The 26,808-nt window shown below is 40.5% G+C and overlaps 1 protein-coding gene across 2 annotated transcripts in view; it reads left to right on the top strand.

Annotated features, from left to right (window-relative positions):
* Nucleotides 1-26,808, top strand: part of rxraa (retinoid X receptor, alpha a) — a 100,154-nt gene that overhangs the window by 65,211 nt on the left and 8,135 nt on the right. Inside the window, exons 4-8 of one of the 2 annotated variants that reach the window (XM_018671746.2) lie at nucleotides 9,134-9,284; nucleotides 11,456-11,635; nucleotides 17,049-17,233; nucleotides 23,894-24,023; nucleotides 25,090-25,222. In XM_018671746.2, the coding sequence (XP_018527262.1) occupies nucleotides 9,134-9,284; nucleotides 11,456-11,635; nucleotides 17,049-17,233; nucleotides 23,894-24,023; nucleotides 25,090-25,222 (779 nt within the window). The remainder of the gene's footprint in view (nucleotides 1-9,133; nucleotides 9,285-11,455; nucleotides 11,636-17,048; nucleotides 17,234-23,893; nucleotides 24,024-25,089; nucleotides 25,223-26,808) is intronic. The other variant, XM_018671748.2, reaches the window with a different exon arrangement.

Genomic DNA, 26,808 nt, shown 5'->3' with positions numbered 1-26,808 from the left:
GTGATCTTACAGCAACTCAACACTGTCTGTGGACAGACATGTGCACTGTGGCATGTCTGTAAAGTATAATGACTCTGTATGACTAATTCAACTTTTCTTTTCAAGGGTAACACGCCTGTAAAATTTGTAAAGTTGAAAGGTTAAAGACCAAGGTTTGCCAATAGGTGAGCAGTGAGACCATTTTAGAAAGTCTGTAGAACTGTATTGTCTACTTTTATCAGTAATTTGCCCCATTAACCCAAGACATCTGTAGCAAAAGCTCTAGGCTAATAACATCATACTGCCTTGCAAGGAACAGAAAAGTTCGTTATTAACTTTTATGTACAATCTCTTAAAAATGGATGAGCATCAGAATACATTCTGCTAGAATTGGTGTCAAACAGCCCTCACATCTTGTATGAAAGGCTAATCAATTGCTCACTGGATAACACTGACGGAAAAATGTAAACCAGTGTCTGTGCAACTTGCTAGTGGACATACCAGTCCATTATCTGCTGGATGGTGGACAATGGAAATACTACTGACTGACTTGCAGGATACAATCAATCTAACTGCTGCCAAATTCAGTGGTGGTTTGACACTGAAATACTATTTGAGTTACTGTGGGATTATGTGCTATTTGACAAAAGAAATACCACTCATTTAATGTTCATGTGGCATGCCAGAGAACATTGGGAAAACCATGATGAATGACTTGATGATAATGGACATGCTAGAGAATTAATCTTTGGATTGGCTTTCGTTTTGACACTGAAAATACCTCTTGATCCATCTCTAAGTGATATGTTAGACAATAAACAGTGTTCAATAACTTGCTGGAGGACATAACAGTGGAAACACTACCAGAATACTCTCAGGTTGATTTAGTGTTGGAAAATGGAAATACTAATTGCTTAATTGACAATGGAAATGGATGGTCAGTTAATTGCTGGAGGACTTACTAACAAACAGAGGAACAATTCTTCAGTTTGTCACAGAATGACAGACAGATGACATAAGTAAGTGTGATCACACCCATGTTTGGACTTATTATACATTATCACAGACTGTTTTGAAGTTACAGACCTGGTTTTACCACATGACAGCGCAAACAGTTCAATAAAATCTGGAAGTGTCCATACCAATTTTCCCTGCACAACAAGCTACATGGATGCAAACCGCAGACAAACACAGTCAAACTACATTTGGGAGAGCAGGTTATGGTTTGCTTACAGATTCAGAATCAGAATTGAAAAAGCTGTTTATTAAACTTTTCTCTCAATCCTTGAATTCTGTTGGAAAAGGTGTGTAGTATTTAAGATGACAACACAGCGCGGATGTCAAGGCTGCAGGACTGTTAGACTTAATTTTGAATGTATCAACCAACCATAAGTCTACCACAAGTTTGTTTACTAGTTGGAGTGGCAATAGGTATTATGAATTATGTTATTAGAGGCAAATTGTTTGGAGATCAGACAATATATCCATCTGTGTGTATTGTATGTTTTAAGTGTATTTCTGTTTCTTATGAGTCTTAAGGTGGCTTTCACACTGGTCCAGTTCATGTTTGTTTGTACATGTATAGTTATGTTTTGTGGTATCACAAAGAGTTCACAAAGAACCTCTAAGCATTATTGGTCTAGAGTCCAGACCAACAGAAGTTGAGAGATAGTCTAGACTCTAGACTCTCAACTTCTTTTTATTATTGATGACAACCACATAGAAACATAACAAACTGTTCTATTGTTTGCAACAATATTATGGTAGAGATAGTGGGAGACAGTTACTCTGTGGTCATTACATTTCACTTATTTTTTGTAATGAGGAGCTGCTAAAATATGATTATGACATGCACACATGTTACCATGTTTACCACATGATTTGCATAAATATGAAATTCAGTCATACTATTCAAGAGGTCACTTTCTTGACAGTTCATGGCCAGAAGACGGATTTTATAGTAGTTTAATTATTGGATTCATGCTAAAATCACATATCTGCAGTCATAAAATGCTGCTGTTGGTTCCTTTTGTTGCATGTTGCACACCACAAATGTACCACACCACTTGGATTTGGATAATACCATCGTATTCAGAAAGACTTGGTCTGGTTGTTGAGTCCGCACCAGAGTTTGATTGGCAGTTTTCACCCCAGCCCAAACCAATAGTACCAAACAAGAAAATGGATCAGAGTTTGTTTAAACTGAACTAAACAGAGTATTTGTGAAAGCTCTGTAAAATGTGTTCTTTATCTCTGAAAAGAGCAAAGGAAAGGGAGAGCAGGCTGCCGCAATTCAAACACACTGAAGAATGTAAATAGAGGTGAAGAGACTGAAAAAAGACGTAAAAGTTGGGAGAGGGCTGGTGTGAGAGGATGCCAGTGTTGTAAGAGCTGCTGTGTCAGTGCCCACAGTAGCAATGTTTCCCATGAAAACAGCCCTTATGCTCATACACAGACACATACAGACACGAACAAAGCCAAAAGGACACAGTTATGCACGTGCACATTAACAAAACAGAGACATGAAACCCAGTAACACATATGCAGACAGTCCCTCACACACACACACACACACACACACACACACACAACTGGCACAGAAATTAAAAATACATATATGCGTGCTGCGGAGCCGCCCCTATGTGCACGCACACTCCCATGGATGCCAAAAACACTTAGGCAAACACACACACAGATACTGCCATGCCGAGGTGAGACAACAGCTGAAAGTCACTGTGTGTATTCCTCCTTCAGAGCTCTGACGCTGGCTGCCTTTCATGCCACTGATAGTCTTAATATCCGATTTTTCACTGTAACAAAAGTTTCTGTCAAAACACACACACACACACACAAGTGCCAGCAGTGCTTGCGCTGATTCATTTTATCTGTTGCGGCGCAGCATGGGGTGAGTGTTGGAAACCTCCGAGCTGTCAAGAATAATGTCTGCTTCTCCTAAATTCTATCCACTGGGAGAGAGAGTAGAGAGCATTTTATTAGAGTTGAGTGACAATAATCATGGAGCTCTTTTACAATAAGGCATGCTTAGGAAAGAATTATGTGTTGTCACTATAAACTTTATTAATGGTTAATAAATAAACTATGTATTCACTTACAGGTCATTAATAAGCCATTAGAATAAAGTGAAATAATTTTTGGGATTGCTGTTTCATTTTATTCTCTGCTAACGCTCTTGATTTAATCCAGAAGGACCTGGAGAGAAAGCTGCACAACATCAAGACCAAAAACACAGTTTATTAATGTTCCAGGAACACTTAAAAGAGCAGACAAAATGAGTTGTTGTTGTAACGTTAAAAGCATTCATAAATAAAAAACGGGTAGGCTTTTCCACTTGAAGTCCTCAAGGCTGCAATTATCTTATTAGTCATCTTAGTATTTTCTGCTAAAAACATTATTTATTATTCCTCTTATTTTAAAAGGTACCAGAGATTTTGATCTTTACTGATTCTGTTTTTGTAAAAATTAAGTTTTGGGGGGTTTGATTTGGCTTTACACATCTTTTCAAATTCAGATGAGGGATTGTGTTCAACACAATGACTAATTCCTAAAACATTTGGAGATTAATTTAACTTTGCTAAGTATATATGGCCCCATTGAGAATAACATTTGCTTTATTAAATCTTCCTCTGTGTTTTTCATGTTTTGTTTTTTTTAAATTATTATTATTTGTCTTTTCAAATAGTAGGGCTAAATTAGTTTTTCAGAACAGTAATAGCTTGAATTTGCATAGTAATGTGAATTGTCAAGTCACTCAGCATATATTGTAGTGGCTTAAATCCATCTTTCCTTTTTCCTTTCCTTTCCTTTCCTGAGTGTGACTTTAAATTTACAGCTTCATGACAGACGTGCATGCAGACGACCCCTAAATACATCCACAAATAGCTGAACTGCAGGATGAACTATTCTGCGAATTGTGTGCATGCTTGTGCCCACGTGTCTGTTCTGTTGATTTGTGCTTGTTTGTAAGCTATGTGTGTTCAAACAGGTGTCTTTCAAACTTGTAACAGTGGCGTAATTGATCCCAAAGGGTGCCTTGCTGTGAATGTACCCTGAAGGCCACAGAAGAGCGGTTCCATTAAAACACACTCCCGTTGTGTGAAACCCGACCCCTCACCCTCCAATCTCTGCTGATACGTGTCCAGATAAGACTTAGAGACACACACAAACACACACTCACACTGTAGGGATGAGGAGAGAGTTCATTCCTCTCATTCTTTGTGGGACTGCCGAGATAAGTTTGCTTTTGGAAGGAAGTGATTGTCAAGAGGTGTCAGAGGTCAAAGGTGGAACAGGGTTATCATTAGGCTACATCATCACCTGATCCCTGTCCTCACCTCTCAGGAGGCAGCTGGTTGGGTGTTGTCTCCTGTCAACAGGAGATTTGTATCCTGTCTGCTCCCACCTCCGTGCTCTTCACATTCTAGCTTTGGACATTATTAGCTTCTTCCCTTGAAGCAAAAGTAAATTAAAGTTACAGATAGTTAATCATTCCTGAGTAAAGTGTGGTTGGAGAATGAGATCTACTGTATAACATTGGATTGTAAAGTAGAACATTCTTCTCCTGGCTATGTTGTGCCCCTGCATAGCTTCATGAAGGAATTCTATAAGGGCGTTTTGAAGGAATACTGTGAAGATAACTTTCTCTGTTAAAAAAGAAAAACAAAGGTGCCCTTGAACTGGAAAGCAACTGAAGTTCCACATGAGGGTTGTGCATTGAGGAGTGGCGCACTAGGATTTGATGTCTCCTTTTGAAGTGTCTTTATGAGCAAAGTCTGTGCTCTGACTCTCTGAATCGAGCTAAGCCCGTCTTAAGCAGAGGCCTCCACCGTCTGCGCTCGTCTTTCCTTCTCTCCTCTGTACACTCGAGGGACGACTCCTTTCTTTTTATTCCACCACCGTGCGTGTTGTCGTAGCATACTAATAGTTTACAGGACCTGCTCTGCTGCCAAAATGAGCCTTTCTATTAAAAGGAATTAAGACTGAGAAAGACAACTACATTAAGCCAAGTCGACTCACAACAGTGTCTGCAGACTTTTTGATGAGATGATACCTCATCAAATTGTTGACTGTAATCTCAAGTTTACATTTATTAGGAGATATGAAGGTTTCTCTCTGTTTATTAATGTATTTGTCTTGACCCATTTTTTATGGCTATTGTAGCCTGTGGGTATAGTACAAAGTAGTGCAGAAATTCTGATTGATTAGTTGATCAAAGGAATTGATTAATCATTTTACTCAAATATTTATGGGTTCCAGCTTCTCAAACAAGATGTTTTTTTGGGCTCTGGGATCTCGTGGTGGCCAGTCCTTGCTGTCTTCTGAGACAAAAAAAATCCTGAAGACTTCTACATACAAACCTCAACTCTCCAGGGCTAACACGCCTGAGAGGGACAATTAATTAATCACCTTTACATGTTTGAATATTCCATCAGTGTGCTGAAACCAGCATGTGGCAGAGGACATATAATCACATATATCAGTTCTGTGTAGAATCTGACACCCACAAGCAGACAGAGACCCCCACTGTACTGGATGTACCAGTCAAATGTCCTCCAGAGCATGTTACGTAACACCTGCATCACATGAAACGGTGGTATTCAGCTGTAGCATTTCAGGCGCTCGTGTTGTACATTGTTCTGCAGGGAATCTTATGTCCTACATTTCCAGTCCTTGATGTTAAATATCCCTCATTTGTTTCTCTCCCTCTGTCTGTAAAAGTTTGAAAGGGAAGCCAACTCTGTTAAAAAAAAAAAAAAAAAAAAGACATAGACAGAATGCAAGGAGAGGGATTGTAAAGGGGTTTCCCAAGATGATATGGCTGTACACACAGCTGGCATACCACCCTGTGAAGGGTCACATGTATGTGTTGTAGGGGAGGGCACATGTATTCTATTTCCAGAACCAGTCCTGAGCCACTTTAATCCCCCTGCCTTGCCTCCATCGCCATGGGCAGAAGAGAAAGAAAGGCCCCCCAGCATGCCCACCCCAACCATTGGGAGTAATGTCTCTGAGATTGAGTTGCAGGTTTACTGAAAATAGATTGTGAGTGGAAGAGTCTTTTCTGTCAGGCAGACAGAGGGTTTGATAGAGACGATCTCAGCTGAGGAGACAGCTCTGTTAGCGCTACGCTACAGGGGAAAAGACTAGACTCAGGCATTTAACTGAGGTAAGACCTCATGTTGTGTGTGTTCATGTGGCTGAATGTATGGAGATGTGGGTGTGTGCACATGCCACCAAAGCTGGTTCCAAACAAATGATGCAGCTTTGTTGGTCCTTTTGTGTCTTACAGACGCTCTCTAAAAAATCATCCTATTCCCTGCAAAAAAGGCTTTTTCATCACACACCAACAAAAAGCTGACAATAATAACTATTCTTGTACTCCTGTGTGTCTGCTAATTTAAATACTGCAAACAATACTTGTTTTGACAGTTTAAACAGCACACATGCCGTAGTATCTCTTTAATATAAACTATGCTTAGTTGATATTCTCCAAAAGATTTCCTTTTTCCCCTTTACTAATAATGAAATTAGGTATACAATCCACAAGGAAAGCGCTGCAGGATAATAACCCAAGAATAATCTTTTTTTTCTTTTTTTCCTGAAGCTTAGCCTGGTGTGTGTGTGTGTTGCATTCATTGTGTATTTGTATAAACAGAGTGTGAATAGCAGGTCAGGAGTGGGTGTTAGGGTGTGAATTGAACGTTTTCCTGTGTAGCGGAGGGCTTTAACCTTTTCAACCCACTGAACCCACCAGTGGATCCATCATTCAATTGCAGGCAAACATCCAAACCCATATAAGCTTTATTTAAAAAAAAAAAAAAAATTCCAGTCAGGCTCTCGAGTCAAGTTCCCATGACACCACATATGCCATGCTGAATTCTGTGGAAGTGTGTCTAAAATGATGCAGAGGACATCTAGAATTTTCTATTTGATGTGATGGTAAAGCACCACTGGTTTGTAATATTCCACTCAATGTAAGCACGATATATTGTAGCTCCAAGCAAAAATGTAGGCCTACATGGCATTGCTGACGTTTTTCTAACTTTGAAGATATTTAAGAAGAATCAAATGTTAGAGTGTAAGAGTTTTTCAAAGGTGAAATGAGATGCCAGGAGCCACAGCAGCTCAGTGTGTACACTTTCTGGGCACGCTTGTGTGTTCTGTGTCACATGCACGTGCATATGGTATATTGTGTCTGTGCATCTGTGAATTATATACAGTATGTGTATGTTTACTGCATAGAAATGTTTTTATGTGTGTCACATCTGGTACTTCAGCTTTTTATTACAATAACAGATGTTGAAGTTTTCTCTGGTGTCTCTGGGTGGTTTCAGAAAACTCCTCTACGTTGCTTTTGATCAATGCTTCTCTCAAATGATGCATTTGTTTGTCAGTGCATGGACATTCATCACTGCAGCAGCAGGTAGAGCTGATGTTGTGTATTAACCACACAAGCTCAGTAGTCTTGTTCGAGGCCAATAATGGAAGTGGCGTACATAGATAAAAGAGACACTGATTTCACAGTGAAGCCAGTTTACTAGTCAGTATGTGAAAACAGTGGTATATGTTTTTGTAGCGCTGGAAGAGATGGTCTTAGAAAAAGATGACATTAACCCTACTATCTGGGATTGTTGGGAGCTTCACCCATACAAACAACTAAAGGTTAGGATATCTCACCAATGTTAACTGTTCTCTCTTTTTTAAATCTGTGTCTTCCAAACTGTATGGAAGCGTTAGAGTAGTCCTTTAATTATAAATACATTAAGTATTCACATCTGATTACACAGTACATAATGGGAATTTGTGTCATAATTATTCAAATAATCCATAGTTGTACTAAAAAATAGAAACTAAAAAAATTGTACTCTGTGTGGAGTTGTGGAAACACCTGCCAGCATCCATATATATTCCATTGCTGTTTGGTTTATATATGGTGTATTAGAGAGGGCATTGTTTTCAGTGGTGTATACATCTCCATATTCTTCCATTGTACAGCAAATGTACTTGCTGCATGAACGTAAACACAGCTGAGGGTGACACACTATCTCAGACTATCATGTTTGTCTCATCATTGTAATAACAAAATGGTTCGTCTGTTTTGACCAGTCCCTGCAGACAGAGACAGGGCTCCTCTGCTACAGAGTAAGTTAAATTTAGAGCCAAAAAGTGTTTGTGCTGTCAGACATCTCATATGTGGTAACCTAATGAAAACACGTCTGGCTATATGAGTCCATGTGGCTGCTCTGCCAACTCTGCTCTGTCCCTCAGCGCTCTGTTGTGGGTGCGTTTATCAGGGATCCACTCGTCTGAATATATTCAATTTTTTTCTCATTTCTTCTCTCTTCCTGCAGTGTAATGTCAGTTTAGCATTTGCCTGGTTGTGTTTTTTTTTTCATCAGATGCTGCAAATGGGTAACTAGCTTCTGTTCCATCCAGTACATTTAGTATTTTAGGATAATTTATATCCTGCGCCCTAACATTTATCTCCTCTGGAAACAGCATGTAGCTAGTTAGAATAATTAGTCTTCCCTTGCTCCCTGCTTTCATCAAAAGGAGGGAGGTCACTTTGAGATGGATTTGGTCTTTTTCAGAGAGGGAGGTAGGCAGCAATTGAAGTAAGACTTAAGGCTGCAGTTGCACTGCTGCTAAAACAAATACTGTCTCTTTATTCCGCTGTACTGTTAAATTTTGCAGTGGAGTTATGCTAGCACTGAACATTTGGGAGCCAGCGGGGCTTGTTGAGAGCATGAATAAAAGAGTTCCTGGGGTGGAGTGGTGCAGGATCCTGCTGCGCCAGATTTAGATCTGAAACAGAGGGGAACAGGAGGGAGGAGAGACAGACAGAGGGAGCAATGAAAGAGGGCAAAAAGAGCTGCTGCTAGGACTGCTGACCATCTGTATCGAGTATCAGAAGTCATAATATCCTTCTCTCTTAATATCCCCATTTGTATATGTAACCAAACCTTTGCAGATCTGGCCCTTGTTCAATAGTTAATGTCATCAGCTAACTACGTTGCATCAGCTGTGCTATGTGACAGGCATGTGTAATGGGGTGTATGATGTCACCTGTGCTGAGTTTAGGGGGAGCTGCTTCGTGACCTGTCGGCATGTGTGTTTGTGTGTGTTGATGTTCCAGCTGAACTCTCCGATGAACTCAGTCAGCAGCACGGAGGACATCAAGCCCCCGCTGGGCCTCAACGGTGTGATGAAGGTGCCTGCCCAGCCCTCAGGCACAGCCCTGTCACTCACCAAACACATCTGCGCCATCTGTGGTGACCGCTCCTCAGGTGAGTGACATCAGACTGGGATGAGCACCCACTGTATAACCATGTCCTGTCCTCACAGGGATTTCATTTGATGTATTGTGTACAAAATTATACATTACGTCAAAGTCAGGTTTATCAACAGATTCTTAGAAATATTACATTGATAAAATGTAATTATTTAAGTTGAATTGATTGGAGATATATATTTAAAAGTGCACATGATTCAAACCCAGATCAGAGAGTCCAGTGAGATTTGTGTGTAATTTAGGAAAGAATTGTGGGAGGCCTTTTGATCTAGAGAATGGTATAAAAATAATTTCTCGGCAGCTGGGATTACACAAGGCTCCATCATCACCAAATGAAAAGAAAATGGGACTACCAAGAATATTACTTAAACTAGTGCTCTGACCACACTGAGAAACCTCCAAAGATGAACTTTGGTCAGAGAACAGCCCCATGGTCCGCTCTGGCAGAACTACATACTGCAGCTCCTTGCAGTGGGACATCTTCCTGGATCAACAACAGTCGGTGGAATTCTTCACAAATCTGGGCTAAATGGCAGGAAGGCCAGAGAGAAGCCACCCCTGACAAAATGTGTACGAGCACAGCAGCATAAAAAGCACATAAAAGAAGTGAAATCATGAGGCAAAAGATTGCACTACATGGTCTGATGAAACCAAACCTCAATTCAACTTCGACTGAAATAGAGAAGCACTGTGTCTTAGGGAAACCAGGCACAACCCATCACTCATCTCATAGCATCCCCACCATGAAGCATGGTGACGCCAGCATCGCCCTGGTGTGGGTGGGCGTCTTTTTTTTCCCCTCATTTTTGCAGCTGGGCCTGCTCGTAGAAGAATGAAGACTGGAGGCAGATTTTGAGAACAACCAACAATGACAGTAGAAGTGCTGGCACATCTCCACTGGGGTGCCTTTGGATACATTCAATACAATAAAGATACATTCAGCAGTATTTAAGGGTTTGTCTTGATACATGATAGTGGAGTAACATGTCAGTATTACTGTGATAACTGTATAGTCTATATGAACTGAAACAGTGACACAGTAAAACTATTGAGACCTTTTTAATGGCTTTTCCTGCCCAGCTAAGCCTTACATAAGATGCAAACCATAAAAAAGGCAAATTCTACCCTTCCAGCTGTCACATTGTCATCTACTTCCACTTACTTTTGGAGATTGAAAGTGTTGCCTCATCCCAGACTAGAAACTTTGTGAAATGTCTTCATTCTCAGTTTCAAGTGAATTCTTAATTTTGCATATAATTCTCAAGTTCTAACTCAAGTTGCTCATTATTGGTGTTCTCTCTTGGATGTTTTCTGACCCTTTCACACAGCACATGCTCACTCCAGAGTTCTCTTAATCATGGGCTATCATTTGGTCAAAAGCTAGCTTAACCACTTTAACCACAGGATCATTTAACCCATGGCTAACTGGCCCAGAGCTAATGACTCACACAGTCCTCTTTGCAGCGTTGTCCAACTTTTCACACAGTTAACAAATAACCCTGTGTTTAAATGTTTTTCTGGGGATAACCATGAAAAGTTTTCTGCCCCGGGTAAGCTGGATATGTAATTCATTAGACAGTTTTAGTGTCATCCTGCGTCATTGGTCCTTCGTGGACCCACAGGGGAAAATCAAAACAATGTTTAATAGCAAGTCATGCTTTATTTAACTGTGCTCAGAGGCTTTATTTATCTTCTCTGGTGGTCTGACCAGCAAAGAGCTAACAAAGAAACAGTTTACTGGAGAATGCTAATGGACTTCATTCGTCGTACATCACGCAAAAAAAAGCTGTTAGGAACGGGGGAAAGACAACATGATGTGAGAACAGTACCGTAACGCAAATCCATGGGGGCCCCCTGCAGCTTGCCTTCAGTAGGCCCCTCTTTTCTTCCCCAGCTACCTCAGTGTAACCTCTAAACACACACTCAGCTCAGTTTGATAGGTCTTTGATCATAATTGCTCTTTAGCTTCTTTAGAAGCTGCCTCCTGTATGCTGTTGTGTGGTTGTATGTTTAATCAAACTGTAAAAGTGCTGTCAACAATCTAATTACCTTGTGTGCCCATCAGACAAAACAACACTGAATAATTGGGATAGACAGGAAGATATGATTTTGGAAAGATTTTGTACTACTAATAGATAAAACAACTCTCTCCTTCTCTCCCTTCAGGTAAACACTATGGAGTATACAGCTGTGAGGGCTGCAAAGGTTTTTTCAAAAGGACGGTGCGCAAAGACCTGACCTACACCTGTCGTGACAACAAGGACTGTGTCATCGACAAACGCCAGAGGAACCGCTGCCAGTACTGTCGCTACCAGAAGTGTTTAGCCATGGGCATGAAGAGAGAAGGTACAGCACATACCGTTGAGGATAAAGTCCAACTTACCCATTCCCTCAAATCTGTACTAATCCACATAGACACACAGTAAGACAGTACGGTAGTTCAGTAGGTAGTACATATGGTGAATTTATTTCATATTTTTGCAACCAGAAACACACAGAACACCTGGATAATATTTGGTAATACCATCAGAGTAGGAGGCTTATTTTATCAGCGGGTATCATACGCCATTCACAACCAGTTAAATCACATAATCTCATTCCCTTTTAAAGCATTGCATTCACCTTCGTATTATACCAACCAAACTGCCCAGACTGACTTCACTTGAGAGTGTACCCCAAACTAATCCAGTCTGATTTGGTGTCTTCTCAAACTGCTATGAGCATGGCACTCTGAGCAGATGCCAGTACATTCACTGTGACTACAGGTCCATTCATGTAATGGCATTTACGTCCGATAGAAGAGCTTGTGTGACGCAGTAGAAAAAGACACAAATCATAACTTGAAGAAAATGGTAGTCAGAGCAAATTATAGTTCTTCCTTTTGTTTGCAAATCCAAAATGTTCCCTTTTCAGAAACAGAAACTCAGATGTGAACTGGACAAAAAATACATATAGTGCATGAGATATGACTTTCATTTTAGATGAAGTCTCCTCTTACTTGCTTCCTACAAGTAAAGCAGCTTGTTTCCCATCCTGCCTCTATCAAATTTTACAGAAGCAGCTGTGATTCTTGCTCTACATCATGCTGTGCATTGCACCCATAGGCTCTGCTATATTAAAGATGTTCTGCTTCAAGCACTACTTTTTGGGGATATGATGCATTCAGCTGTTGCAGCGCCAGGAACCCAGCATTACTGGATGTGGAAACAGAGTGAGAGTTTGTGAGAACAGGCAGTCCTGAGGGAGTTCACTGATGTAGACTGGAGAAATAAAAACATAACAATGGAACTCTGTGAACTTCTGCTTCCATTGTATCAACTGGATGTCACCATCCGTGCTCTTAATGATTAGTGTAAACTTAGAGGTGTGAAACAGTCCTACTTAGTTATTTAGCACTGGCTTGTTTTCACAAACACAACATTTACGTGCTTATTTTGCGTGATACTTAAGGCACAAAATTTGATCAAAGTAGTCAAATTTCTAAATATCTTGTAATAGCACAGCATAGTGACAATGTGCACCACATTCTTCAAATTACAGACTACTGATGGAATGCACATACTGCTCCTGTTCCTTTCAAATAGATACAGGAATTTAATCAGCCACATGATGGAGCCACAGACAGACAGTGTAGCTGTGGAAGACAGACTGTTAATCTAACTTTAAAATCACATTTTTAGGGTTAATGTATATTTGGTGAAATAATTAAATGTAAACTGAAAAAGGAATATATCTGTGCACCCCCTCTGGCAGTACAGTACAGCCAAACAAAACACAAAACACAACTGACAAATCACAAGCTCATTGTTATTTACTGATGCTACTTTGGAAAGCTTCCTGACAACAAACATGTCACGTTTAGCCATCTGCTCCTACTCTACTCAGTATATCATTGAAAGCTTTAAGAGTCAGAGTCAGCCAACATATCATCCAGAAATGGACAGAAAGGACTTAATATGTATTCATGATCCAACAATAAAATATTCCTGCAAACTTAAATTATACCACTCCAAACACAGATGCAAGTCTAGAGAGACTCTATTATAAAAGTAACTATACAACATACTGAAATCCATCCCAGCAACAACAGCTACTAATTTTAGCTACAGTGACTGTATATTTGAGGCTTTTGTGTGTATATTCAAGAAATATTAATCTAACCTCCTTCTGCAACTTACAGGTAGAGTCAGTTGGGTAAACAGCAGCAAACTAACAAAATACCATTTTGTAATAATGACTAGAGCACATACATGTGAAGTTCTTAACCCTGGCGTTGTCCTCTGGGTCAAAGTGACTTGGTGGCCGACAATGTGCCTTCGTGTGTGTGTGTGTGTGTGTGTGTGTGTGTGTAGTAGGATTTGTTGTTGTGCATGACATTTGTGATTCTGAAGCTGGTTATCTTTTGGTTTTGAATGATAGATAGAGGCAGGCTGTAATACAAAAAAGTCAGTTGTGTAATATGCAAAAAAGTCAGCTCAGCTGTGAATACTAGCAGCAAAAGACACAGAAATGATTAGTAATAACTTTGATGCAGATAAGCTGATGCTGAGCTATTCACTTTTTAAACAGTGGTTCCCTAGTTTTATGCTGAGTGTAACAGCTTGAGCTAGCAACAAACTGCACATACTAGTGAACTGAAGACAGTCTGAATCCGGGCCAAATGCCACAGCATTATAAGCAGTGATGTATTTACTTACTAATACATGAATAAACAAACTACATAGTCACTGTTTACAAGGCCACAAGTGATTTGTTATTTCCACTTGGGTGTGGTTCAAGATCACCCATTTTTACCACTGACCTGGACTGAGCAGGTACAAGTACAAATCTCAGGCTTTCTTGACACTGCTCCCCTGAAGTGACACCTTCATGAAATCCAAAAAAGGAATCGGAAAATGAAAAAAATAAACATTTTCCTTATTAAGGCCTTAGCCATCTATCTGCATGAAAAGACTGAAGCCTTTTCACACTGTTAATAGAATTGCTTGATTGATTGCATCCTCTTCATATTGTCCCAGTGAATGAGGTGGCCTCTTGAGTGCTGGCATTGTTGAAAAAGGTTGGAATTGTTTGATGCCGCACTTATCACTCTCCAGTCTTTGAGAGCAATCCAGACTTGTAAATATTGAGTTGGCAAATATCCTCTGTGACTCATTGTGGGGCAGTACAGTAAAGCACTTTCAAGGAAAGATTACATAGTGGATAAGCCCAGAAAGACTTGAGTTGTGTGAGAGGTGGAAAAAGAAAACAGCCAGTGAGGTGTGAATTTTAACACTCTGTGAGGGTGTTAAAAATATTAGCACTCTTAGCAGTGCTGTTAAGCACTCTTTCGCACATTGAATAAATCAATCACTGCCTCTCGCCATTATGGTCAGTATGGTCACAGAATGCAGATATAGAGTGCATAGATTATACTGAGCGATGTACATTATGGCCAGGTTAGCTGAAGATGGTAACAAGTGTTAACCACATGTGTGTGAGTGTGAGTGTGAGTGTGAGTGTGAGTGTGTGTGTGTGTGTGTGTGTGTGTGTGTGTGTGTGTGTGTGTGTGTTGGATGGAGCTGACTGAACAAGAGGAATACATGTTTTTTGGACAAATACATTTTGGAAGCTATTCTATCCGAGGCCAGTTTGTCTTGACCTTTACTTGGCCTCCCCTCCCTCTTGCTTTTATTTATATCATTGTTGGGCTCTTTACTCCTTTCAAGGATATTATCATTTACTGCCTTTTGCCTCACTCACAGTGCTGTCTAAGCCTCCCCCTGCACCCTGAGGGCTGTGGTTAGAGAACAAGGCAGCAGTAGCCCAAAAGCTAAGCGAATCCACAGAAAAACAGGATTAAATGAATTTATGCTCTCCCAGTCAGGAGAGGAAAGGAGGGAGGGGGGCGGGAATAAAGCTAACATGATTTCAGCCCTCCTCACCTCTCTCTGACTCCAACACAAGTATTCTACCCTTGGGCTGACCTCCACCGCCAGACAGCAGTTCCTCTAAAGTGGGGCCCCTTTCTCTCTCCTCGTCTAACAACCCCTGCTCCCCCCAACAAGACCACGGCCTCTCTGATTCAGGACTTGGAAAAGAAACCAGAGTAGGGGAAACGTAAGAAGACAGATCATCCTGCAAACCCAGTGTGTGTGTGTGTGTGTGTGTGTGTGTGTGTGTGTGTGTCTGTGTGTGTGTGTGTGTGTGTGTGTGTGTGTGTGTGTGTGTGTGTGTGTGTGTGTGTGTGTATGTGGCAGGGTTGTTCTCCAGGTGTGTATGTAAGCTTACATGCTGACACTGAATTTCCAAAAGCTCTTTATCATTACAGCACATTGTGTTGAAAACTTTTATTAATCCATGTGTGGAGGACAAACTTATAAAAACCCATAGTACTTTTTTTCTGTGGTGTCTTAAGTAAATTATAGCCTTTTGAAAAGACAAAACACACACACACATCTTTTCCATCCTTACTTGAGGGTGGGGGTGCGGTTTCTCTTGCCTTGGCCACAGTGAGTCCCGTTGTCTGTGCAGCACATAAACCATTTCCTGTGTCTCCTAGCCAAGCCAATCAGGTGACAAAACCAACATGGTTTTGCTTCAGTCAGTCAGACGTGGAAAAAAAATCTACAAGGCAAAGTTCATTCATCTGTATTCAGGCTTTTTTTTTAATTTAAGCTGTTCTAGTGACCACACATGGCATAATGAAGGAGTGAGAGGCCATACATTATTTATCTGGCTGTAAATGATTTGTGTATAAAAGGAGCCGGCTGTTTGTTATTGAGCACTACATGAAAAACACATCTCTTTGATAAGGATACTGAGAGAAGTCCTTGAACATTTCCATGCTGCTGCATTGTGCATAATGTAGGTCTAAGGTCTTAAATATATTCCATCCGCTCTGTCAAAGCAATTATTGATGATTGAACTCCCTTGGATATGTTTACTGGCATAATACATACAGGGTCAAGCACTTTTCAGTGGATCACCCAAGACACACCAACTGAAGCAGGCACTCACACATGCAGACATTCGACATGAGCAAGCAAACACACACTCTAGCATGTGCACTCATTGTATGTGTGTAAGTGTGTGCAGATACAAACAAGGACCAACTGTGTATCCATGATGTACCAAAGTCTGAACAAGTTGTTCTCACAAAATCAGCAGAATTCAAGCACTTAATGAAAGGGAAGATTCAGTGTTGAAAGCTGTTCTACACACTATTACATCTGTAAACAATAAAAAACATCTTGTTTATCAAGTCATCTCACATTCATCCAACATTGTGGTTCCCAGTGCAGAGCCCCTGGTTTGATTTGAACACTTAATTGGAACAAAATGTAAAAACCTTCACCACAATGGCATATTTTTGACTTTTGACAAACAACAGACAGAATGGCCTTCTTAAATCACGAAATTGTACTCCACTGCAGTGGCTAAGGTTTCGTTGTAAATCTGTATGAATAAACCTGCACTAAAAGTTGCAGAATTAAGTTGTATTAATAATTATTTGACAAAGATATTATCGTTAACATGCTTGCAAACAGTTACTTACTTGTATAACAGTGCATTATTTCAATTTTAATATTAATATTAATTATAATTTGGAGGTGTGTATTGTATATTGATATATAAAGGCTATTGATTGATTTGATCCCTGACTGAAGCTTGCAGTCTTACATCCTGAATCTTCTTTACACATCACTTATGTACTCTTGAAATCATTAACATTGTAAAAAAAGACAAAACAAAAAACAGCAGTAGTGACCGGAACCAGTTTTGTTACATGCAGCCGTTCAGGAGGAGCGCCAGAGAGCCAAGGACAAAAATGAGAACGAGGTGGAGTCCACCAGCTGCGCCAATGAGGACATGCCCGTGGAGAAGATCCTGGAAGCCGAGCAGGCGGTGGAACCCAAAACGGAGACCTACATTGAGACCAACCTTGGTGTGCCATCTAACTCGGTGAGTTAGTATTTTTATACATTCTGTGGCAAATACTTACACACTGTGGCATATGTTCATGCCCATAGACATACACATACATACACACACATGTATCATGGGGGCTGGTATTTTCTCTCATGTTAATTATTAGGATATTGCACCAGAAGAAATGGTTACTATTTTCTATTTTTATCCATCAATAACATGGTCACTTGAAATTCTGTTTTCTGATTGGCTTGCAAATGTATTGAAATTAATCACCTCAAACAGGATTAGTCACTTCAGACATAGGTCTGAGATACTTAGTTTACAGTATGGGAATCTGAACAGTTTTCTTCTGAAATGTATTGTTGAAGTAATTGGGAAAGACACAATGACGCTTACTCATATACTAAATACTAATATATAATATAGTGTTATGCAGATAATATGAAGAAATTTTATGCATTTTGCATTAATAGGTTATGATGTAAAACATTTCGCCAATGGCCGTCAGTCAAACCATGACTGTGTCCAAAGCTCCTGCCAGTAAAACTCACCGAAGAGAAAACAAAATGTTTTTCAGATTTATGGCTTGAGCTTTATTTTCTGCTTTCCAAAACCTTACTGGAGCTGTCCCACCATTGTTCACAATTTTTTCCAGCTGCAAGTAGTTCCTATACAGTATCTCATTTTTGCATTGAACTGTAGAGTCCAAAGCCAAATCAGTCTGCACACAGAGTACAGTTATTTTTCAATGTGAAAATATTTAAAAGATATTTTAATTTTTTGTTTCCTGTTTAATAAACCGTGATTGTTTTTGTTGTGGAGTCTTAAGCTGGCACCCTGCTGCCTGCTGGTAGAGATGTTAATGAACATTAGATATGAGTACTGTTTGTCCCCTCTTTTTTGGTCCCTTTGGAGGTGAGTGCTTCTTGTCTACAGTGCTGGTTTACCTGTTCAACTTCTATTGGCTCCTTCTCTCAGCTGTGAGTTTCCTCATCCATCCCCTCAGTATCATGTGGGGACTGTGGGCTGTCTTTGACACAGAGGAGACTAAGAGTGATGAATTATGCAACAGGCAGACTATTCCTGAAAGCATCCCACAAAGCCTCAGCTTTCTCAGGAATTCTGCTGGAACATGAGAAACAGAGGAGCTGTGCATCACCCTACCAAAGGAGGTGGGGGGGAGGGGGGAGTGACAGAGGGTGAGACTGGAGGAGGGAGAGCAAGAGGGGATTCTGGGATTCGTCTGCTTCAGGGGAGGGAAATGTCCTGTGAAGTAAAGGTAGAAATGTGAAGGCTGTTATGTGAGTAAATGGGAGCTATTTTGGGGGCCCAGATGGAAATGTAGGAGATGAGCGTTGACATTAGGGAGAGGGAGAAGGAGAGGGGAGTCACAGGGGAGTGACTAGCAGCTCAGACACACTAATGCACTGAGTGTGTTTGGGCTCAGCCACAGTGGGTCCCTCGATGCCCACTGTCTGCCCGACACCAAGAAGAGGAGATTTTCTGAAGGACTGACAGAGAAAATAAAAACAGCGCTGGTGTGCTGCACAGGGTGGAGAATTTCATAATTTCATCATATGAGAATCATATCATTTTAACAAGCTACAAAAGTGACCATACTTCTGACTATCATTTTATAAATTGTTATCACAGTATAAACATAATTAATTCGTAATATCATTAGTTTATGTCTTACACTTATGGTATGAAACTTTTTGTAAAGTAAAGACATGTTTTTAGAAATATTTGCAAAATCAAAAACTAAAATGAAAAGTTTTGTCATTTACAAAAGTATTCAGACCCTCTTCTTGTGATCTGGTGCATCCGATTTGCTTAATTTGATGTGTTTAGTGGGAAATTAAATTGACTGGATATAGATTAGAAAGGCAAACAAAATTCACACATCAACACCTCTGCAATAAAATTATGTTGAAGAATAGGTCAGGGCTGAGGTATAAACCATTTCTAAAGCTTTGAGTGTTCCCACGAGCACAGTGATCTCAATAATTGTGAAATGGAAGAAGTTTGGAACCACTAGGACTCTTCCTAGAGTTGGCCGTCCAGCCAAACTGAGCAACTGGGCAAGACAGACCCAACGGTCCCTCTAACAGAGCTTCAGGAGTTTTCTGCAGAGATGGGAGAACCTGCCAGGAGGATGACTATCTCAGCAGCAGTCTATCAATCAGGCCTTTATAGCAGTGAGACAGCGCTAGCGTGGAGTGGCTTCAGGACAAGTCTGATTGTCCTTGAGTGGCCCAGCTAAAGCTCAGACTTAAACACCATAGAACATATGTGGAGAGACCTGCAGATGGCAGTTCACAGACAATTTGATGGAGCTTGAGAGGATTTCCTGGGAGGAATGGGATAAACTGCCCAAACTCAGGTGTGCAAAGCTTGTAGAGACTTACCCAAGGAGACTTGAAATTGTAATTGCTGCCATAGAAAACTTCTACAAAATAGTGAATGAAGGGTCTGAATACTTCAATAAATCACAAATTTCAATTTTTGATTCTCAATAAGTTTCAATCATTTCTAAAACGTGCTTTCACTTTTTCATTTTATTTCAATCACTCACATATCGAGTATAGATTAATCATCAACAATTTAACTTTTAAATTAAATCTACAACACAATGAAGTGTGTATAAAGTGAAAGCGTCTGAGTACTTTCTGAGGCAATTGTATATTGATGTAAGACACTATCCATATTAATATTGTTATATTGATTTGAACCACATCAACCCTGCCTTAATTCAGTATGTCAGGTTTGTAGCTCACCAATTCTTTGGTAATTACATCTTGATGCATGATCATTCCTCACTGTATACCAATATCTCTTTAAGCATATTCAGTGCCATGCTCTATACCTGTAATTGCTGCCAACTGACTGACTTTTGTTTTGTGTAATTTTAAGGTCAGTTTACCAAATCCAGAGTGTTTTCTTACTTAAAACCTAAAGGTCCAATATCTACAAGTCCAGATAGTTTGTTTTTTTTGTGCCAAGGTTTTAAGATATTCACCTCTCAAACTTTGGCAGCTACCCTAACACAACAGAGCAGAAAGTTCAACTTTGAGTGGCAGTTTATCGCATAGAGCAACAGTGGCAAGTACTGCAGTGGGCAGTCCAAACATAGAGGAAAAGTGGGGAAAAATAACACATGCTGTATCTAAAAACTAGGAAACCAAAACCAAAAGTATCAGCAAGGCTAGATACCACTGGCAGTAAGCGAGAAAACACACGTGTGTGTGTTTGGGTGAACTGATGCTTAAGCCAAAGTGGAGCCCAGGATGTCAAGCATACAGGCTGTCCTGACCTCAAGGACTCCTCTTCTCTCCAAGTCCCATCCCCTCCCCCCTGCAAGGTCTCCATTGAAAGGCGCTGCCCCGTGCTATAATTAATCATAGGGCCCAGGCCACGAGTGTACACCATGAATAGACCACCGCCACTGTCTAATGACCAGGATCTGAATAAAGTGTGTTTATCTCATGGTGACCTAGAACAGGAGTTAAACAGGCATTAGTAATGTGCCTTTAATCAGACAAGGAGAGGTCTTCTCTTAAGGAGAAGGGGAAGAAGAAAAGATGCTATCATGCACTAATTCTTAGGGTGTTTTTTACTTTGATTTTTTGTGTTATTTCTGGAAGGCTGGTTTACTGTATATGCATTAATTTATATAAAAGTTTAGTTTCTTATCTTCTGTTGAACTTAAGATGGGAAACATTGCTTTTATTAAGATGCTAATTAGCTCATGATTCATCCCCATGCTAGCATATGAGGACAGCTTCCTCTTTCACTATAAAATTGGGGCACTTGAGTAATTCATTTTCATGCTGATCTGTATGAGTACTCAATTTTCTCTCTGTTGTCACGCTAGTATAGTCTGGTTCAAGCAGAATAATGAAAAATTGAAAGGCAAATCTTGCGTCTCCTCTCCTCAAGTGATGAAAATTTCATAGGACAGTATGCAAGCCTGGCATTTCTCTAAGTTGGGATGATCGACCACATCGGTGGAGTGCTCTATAAAGCCTTTGATTTTCTGAGAGTGAAGACAGTGATGTTTGTGGCAGGCATTAAGAAGAGAAGAAGAGGCTGAGATCCAGTAACTTAAAATTTCTCGTCTTACTTTTTGTCTCATGTGGATGGTGTAGTTTTTTGTCCAAGTCTCCTCCTGCTTATTTGCTTCACATTTGTAGCTGTCCATCAGAGCGATTTTCATAGTAAGAGAAGTGGAAGTATGTATGAGATTTTCCCAGGTGGAGTTTTGTACCTTTATACGTTGAGGTTAATGTTATTCCCTCACAGGTCATAGTGGGCTCGTCCATTGTGGCTTCCTAACATCCTAAATGCTGCTCTGTGACTTGAACAGTAAGTACAGTAATGTGATGCCCAAGGATTGTTGCAGGAAAGTGTAAGCTCCTCTCCCCTGTCATCTCCACAGACAGAGGCAAAGAAACCAGGTCAGTGTAAACATGGCTAAGATAGTCATACAACATTCATGAGCCTTGTCGTGTTTAACGAGAACCCTGGGACTTGTATTCTTATGAGGAGGGGTGGCTCGACCGTGGCGCACAGTGAAGCCCCTTTTTGTTTTTCTTTGTTTTGGCTCGGGCTGCCCTTTGGAATGAATTAGCTGAATCTGTTTATGTGTTTTTTAGAGGAAGCATAGCTCACGAAAACTGTCGCACTGAGCTGTGCCGTCCACGTCTCCCACGGAGATCAGATGCTGAAATATTCATAAGATGCCTGTTTTCTTTCTTCCCCTGAAGAAAAAAAACAGTTTTCAAAACAGTGTAGGCTTTGTGTCTGGTATAAGTTTTTTCATATTTCAGCTGCATATCTGTGATACTCTGCAGTCAGTGTGAGGTTCAAACCGCTGGGAGCGAACATGGAGGAGAGGATGGGATAGTCTCTGGCCTGCGAATTATAAAAGGAGAGTGTGAGTGGAGGGATGTTTTCTCCTTCATCTTGAACTAATCTTCTCTCGAGAGCTGCAGTTGATGTCGGGATCCTCCGAGCTTTTAGCATCGATCAGTGGGATTTGGCAAAGGAAGTTGGGGAGAAGTTGCTGACTGTTTTTGTCAGAGTGCGAGTTCACACAGGGATGCTTAGAATTTAAGGATGTTTACTTGATTTAAAATTATGCACAAAAGCGTGTGCATAAAGCCTTTGTTTGCTCACATACATGTCAGGGGTATGCACTCCTGGGATGCTGGTAAATTACTCGTTAGAGATTGACAGTATTGTTTGGGATTTTTTTCTCCCTCTCCCAGATGGATTTACATTGCAGTGAATCAGTCATATTGTATGAGTGCTGCATTAGTATTCCACCACTGCTTGTAAACTCCCTGTGGGTCGGAGAATAATGCCTCCCAATCTGATGTATCAGGACAGTTAAGGACAGGCAGGTCTTGTTTTTGAACTGGTGCTTAAATTATGCACAGAAATGATCATCTTAACAAGAAGACTCTTCATGTTCAGCATTGTAGATAACATTAAGAACACAGGGCTCGTACCCTTGGTATGTTCGTTCTGGGAATGTAAAGATTCTGGCCACCTGTTTTTTCTTTAAATCTGACTCTTTCTGGGACAACAAAACAAAAAGAAACACTAAATAAATAGATTCCATAATTCAGCAATTTCACAACCAGATTTGGATCCCTGGTGGAGTAGAAAAGACTCTCAGAAAACACATTTCAGAACATAATTACCACAATATCAGATATGTCCATATCTCTGAGCTGTAAGATCAGCCCTTAGCCTTTCTTTCAGCTTTTATGCTCATCTCTCCTCAAGGCTTAAGTAGGTCTAATGAGGTGAAATTAATGAAGGATTGTAGCCTTCCTTAATTTACCTTGACGTTTTAATTCATGGGGGAACTAGGCAGAGTTCCTATTTTGAGCTCTAAATGGACGATGTACAATGAGGTCTATTAGTCAGTCCAGTCCACCACCAAGAACAGCTTGTTTTTTATCATTCATCAAAACTCAATGAATTTTCTTTTCTACTTAGAAATGTTGACCTTGAACAATGAATCTTGTGGAGGAAAAAAAGATACAGCCATGAATTTATTTATGAGTTTTTGAAAGGAAACTAGGTCTTGTTAGTTGAATTACATCTCAGTAACATGACCAGAGAATAGCTACACAGTCATTAATATAAGCCTTATTGTGAGTAAATGTGAATAATCATTATGTGCAATAATTTGCAGATTTGACAAAGCCTTGCCTGGTCTGGTAATAGTCCCATTTGAGCTTCTAAGAGCTTATTCTGTGGTAAAGTGTCAGTAGAGTGTCACGAGGGGGCCTCTTGAGCTCCACTAGCTGTCCAAAAGGCTGATTTGTGTGTTGGCTAAAAGGTCCCAGAAGAGAGAGTCTGCTCGGCGAAAGTTGTTTTTTCACCAGCAGCTCTCTGCAGGTATTTCCTCCACGAGCTGGGACAGAATCACTGTTTGTTTTGTCTTCCTATTTGCTCCTCCTCAGAGGAAATTATTCACAGCGCAGTACTCATGTTAGTTTGAATGTGTGTGTGTGTGTGTGTGTGTGTGTGTGGATGCATGCTGTTAGGTAACCCCACCTGACACCTCAGCCAAGAGAAACAGAGTAAAACAAAAATATGACACCTATTCATTTCATGCATTACCTGAATTTCTAACTTCCAGATTTGTGTCTGTTTTTCTCTGTTTTCCCGCAGCCCAACGACCCAGTGACAAATATCTGTCAGGCGGCTGACAAACAGCTCTTTACCCTGGTGGAGTGGGCTAAGAGGATCCCCCATTTCTCTGAGCTGCCGCTGGATGACCAGGTCATCCTTCTACGAGCAGGTCTGTCAAAAAGGGGCTTCAATGAGTTCATAGAAGAAGTTTTATGATCCTGTACAGCAGTAGATACCCATTTATGTTAGAATATAGCAAAAATAGGAGTATGTTTTAGTTAACAGAGGAAACCATCTATGAGAATTGCAGATGCTAGTGCTAGCTCTGCGTCTGTATCTGGGTAGAAAAATTGAAACAGAACTTGAATAGACTAATCTGGTGAATAACTCTGTTGGTCATGTGACCATGAGACGAGTCAGACCCACCAAGGTCAGAACAGCTCATTGTGTGTATCTGCTGTATGTGGAGGAGCAAGTTAACCCCTCAGGATCACACAAGCAGCAATGTAAAACAGAGAATGAATCATTTGTCACTTCTGTTACATTCACCAACATCACATGCAGGAAGGTCTTTTGGGTTCTCCCAACACATTGCCCTCGTTGCCTACCTGTCACTCCAAATTACACCATTATATTATAAATCCACCTCCTCCCTTTACCCTGAAAAAAATCCTCCCATCATTCCTTGTCTTTCGCACATACACTGATGGAGAGACTTCAGCAAAGCAGAGAGAGACGTTTTTCTGGAGAGCTCGTCTCAGGTTTTCTATAAATAACCACTTTAGTTCTGCTGTATCACAGATAAAAGCATCACAGCTCCTCTCATACCCAACTCAACTCTGGGGAGAGGAGGCAAGTGTTGCCAGGCAGAACAGTTAAAGGAGCCCTGTCACTCAAAAGACAGCGTCTTGTGTCTTCAGTGCTCTCTGTGTCAAGCCCCTGCTTTGGCACATCAAGCCTGTTGTCTTTATTGTGATGGCAGGCGCAGTTCATCCCTTTTACACGCTTGTCCCTCAGAAAGCATGACTCGAATGTCTTAGTAATAACCTGACGCCTGTGCTTGAGAAAGCTACACGCTTTTGCCGCACAGCTTAATTGATTCATTGAAATTCCCCCTTTGTTGTCAGTTTCATTTTGCTTGAATGCTGTGTGAACTTCTGTACTGGGATTTTCTTAGTTTTTTTTTCTCCCTCTCATACTTTTCCTCGATCCCTCTCCTCCCATCTCTCCTTCAGGTTGGAATGAGCTCCTCATTGCATCATTTTCGCACCGTTCGATAGCGGTTAAAGATGGGATCCTGTTGGCAACTGGGTTGCATGTCCACCGCAACAGTGCCCATAGTGCTGGAGTGGGAGCCATTTTTGACAGGTCATTATTACCATATTACTAAACTTTCCTCCACTTGGAAGTATCCATGTTTAAACTAATGGAAGCAGCTGCCACCAGTTACCAGTTATCACCTTTTTGCTTGCAAAGTTGACCAGTGTATATACTCCTTCAGGTGAATTTGCTGTGTTGTTTTAGGTAGCTCAGATGTTGACTAAATTAATATCATATTACTGATCAATGAAGTATCAATAAAACATTTATTAACCATTAATAAAGCAATACTTAGAAGTTCAGAAGTCCTTCATTAGAAAACAGTTAAAGCTTTTATAGCATTTGACATTTAGGTTTGTTTCACCAAAATATTACATCAAAGCATGCATCATGAAAGGCAAAGCAGCACAGAAACCATTGATTTCCTCCAGTACAGTGCACTTATGTATCTGGGGTCACACAGAAGTATCAAACTGTTCAGAAAATGTTTAAAAAAAAAAAAAAAAAATCCATGTCAGACACAGAGAAGTCAGGTGTGTGCAGGAACCACCCTGGTGACTGTTATTGACATTCCAGGGCAGCAGTCTGTCTGACAGGCAGCAGCGTTACACCTGGAGCTGAAAGGTATATGATTTGGAAAGTTATAAAAGATACAAGGAGAATATGTATTAAGTATTCACTGTTCTTATTGATCAGTGTTATTTGTCAACAATTCTGGGCACCACTTGATCACTTAGGTAATTTACTTTGAAAGTGAAGATTGCAGTTGTAGTGTACATGCCCGTCAAACTGTGAACTAGCAGTTGCAGGTGCTGTCATCAAATCCACACCAATAATAGTCTGTCTGTCTCCTCTCCTCTTCTCTTCTCTCTTTTCTTGTGTCTCTGCCCCTCTAATCACCAGCGTCTGTGCTCGCTCATCAGCGTTCACAGCCACAGGACATATTCCATCTCTGCATTAACTGTGGCAAGCATTAAGATGCAGAGAACTGATAATGTTATTTTATCTACTCCCCCCTTCTCTCTTCACCATACAAATGAAGAGCCTGATTAACTTAAACACTTGAGTCCTCTCTTTTTCTGTTTTTTTTTTTTCCTTTTTCTCAGCCCTGTTGTTCCTCCTCAGAGCAAATTGAATTAGAATGAGCTAAGAGCCACAATTGACTTTACTATCCGAGAGTGAAGGGGGGCGGGTGGGGGAGAAAAAGAAATGAAGTGAGAGGGAAAATAAAGAGCGCCGGGGAGAGGGTGTGACCGAGTCAAAGAGGGGTGAGGAGTTCGAGCGACTCCGTGCACTGACACTCCCACCAGTGATGTCACACGCAGACAGTGGGAGTGCTGGTGTTAGATTACAGCTTGTGTTTACTCTGTGGCTTTCCTTTTATGAAAACCATGTACTAAATATAATTACTTTGCAGGGCTGTAAACTTTTCCACTGATCTAACTGTGCCTATGTGGGCAGGGAGTACGCTTGTGTGTATTATTTGTTTTTAAATAGATGTGAGCTGGATAGTAGTTAAAACATATTTTTAATGTCCCTGTCTAGATCTGGATAATTCACATGAAGCGTGGTGTGTCATTTACAAAACTGTACCAATTACACTCAAATGGTTTCCTGTGATCTTAACTTTTCTG

The sequence above is a fragment of the Lates calcarifer genome, linkage group LG9 (genome assembly GCF_001640805.2).
Source record: "Lates calcarifer isolate ASB-BC8 linkage group LG9, TLL_Latcal_v3, whole genome shotgun sequence".
In the NCBI taxonomy this organism is placed as follows: Eukaryota; Metazoa; Chordata; class Actinopteri; family Centropomidae; genus Lates; species Lates calcarifer.
The sequence above is the reverse complement of the archived record's forward strand: the minus strand, read 5'-3'. Positions and strand labels throughout refer to the sequence as shown.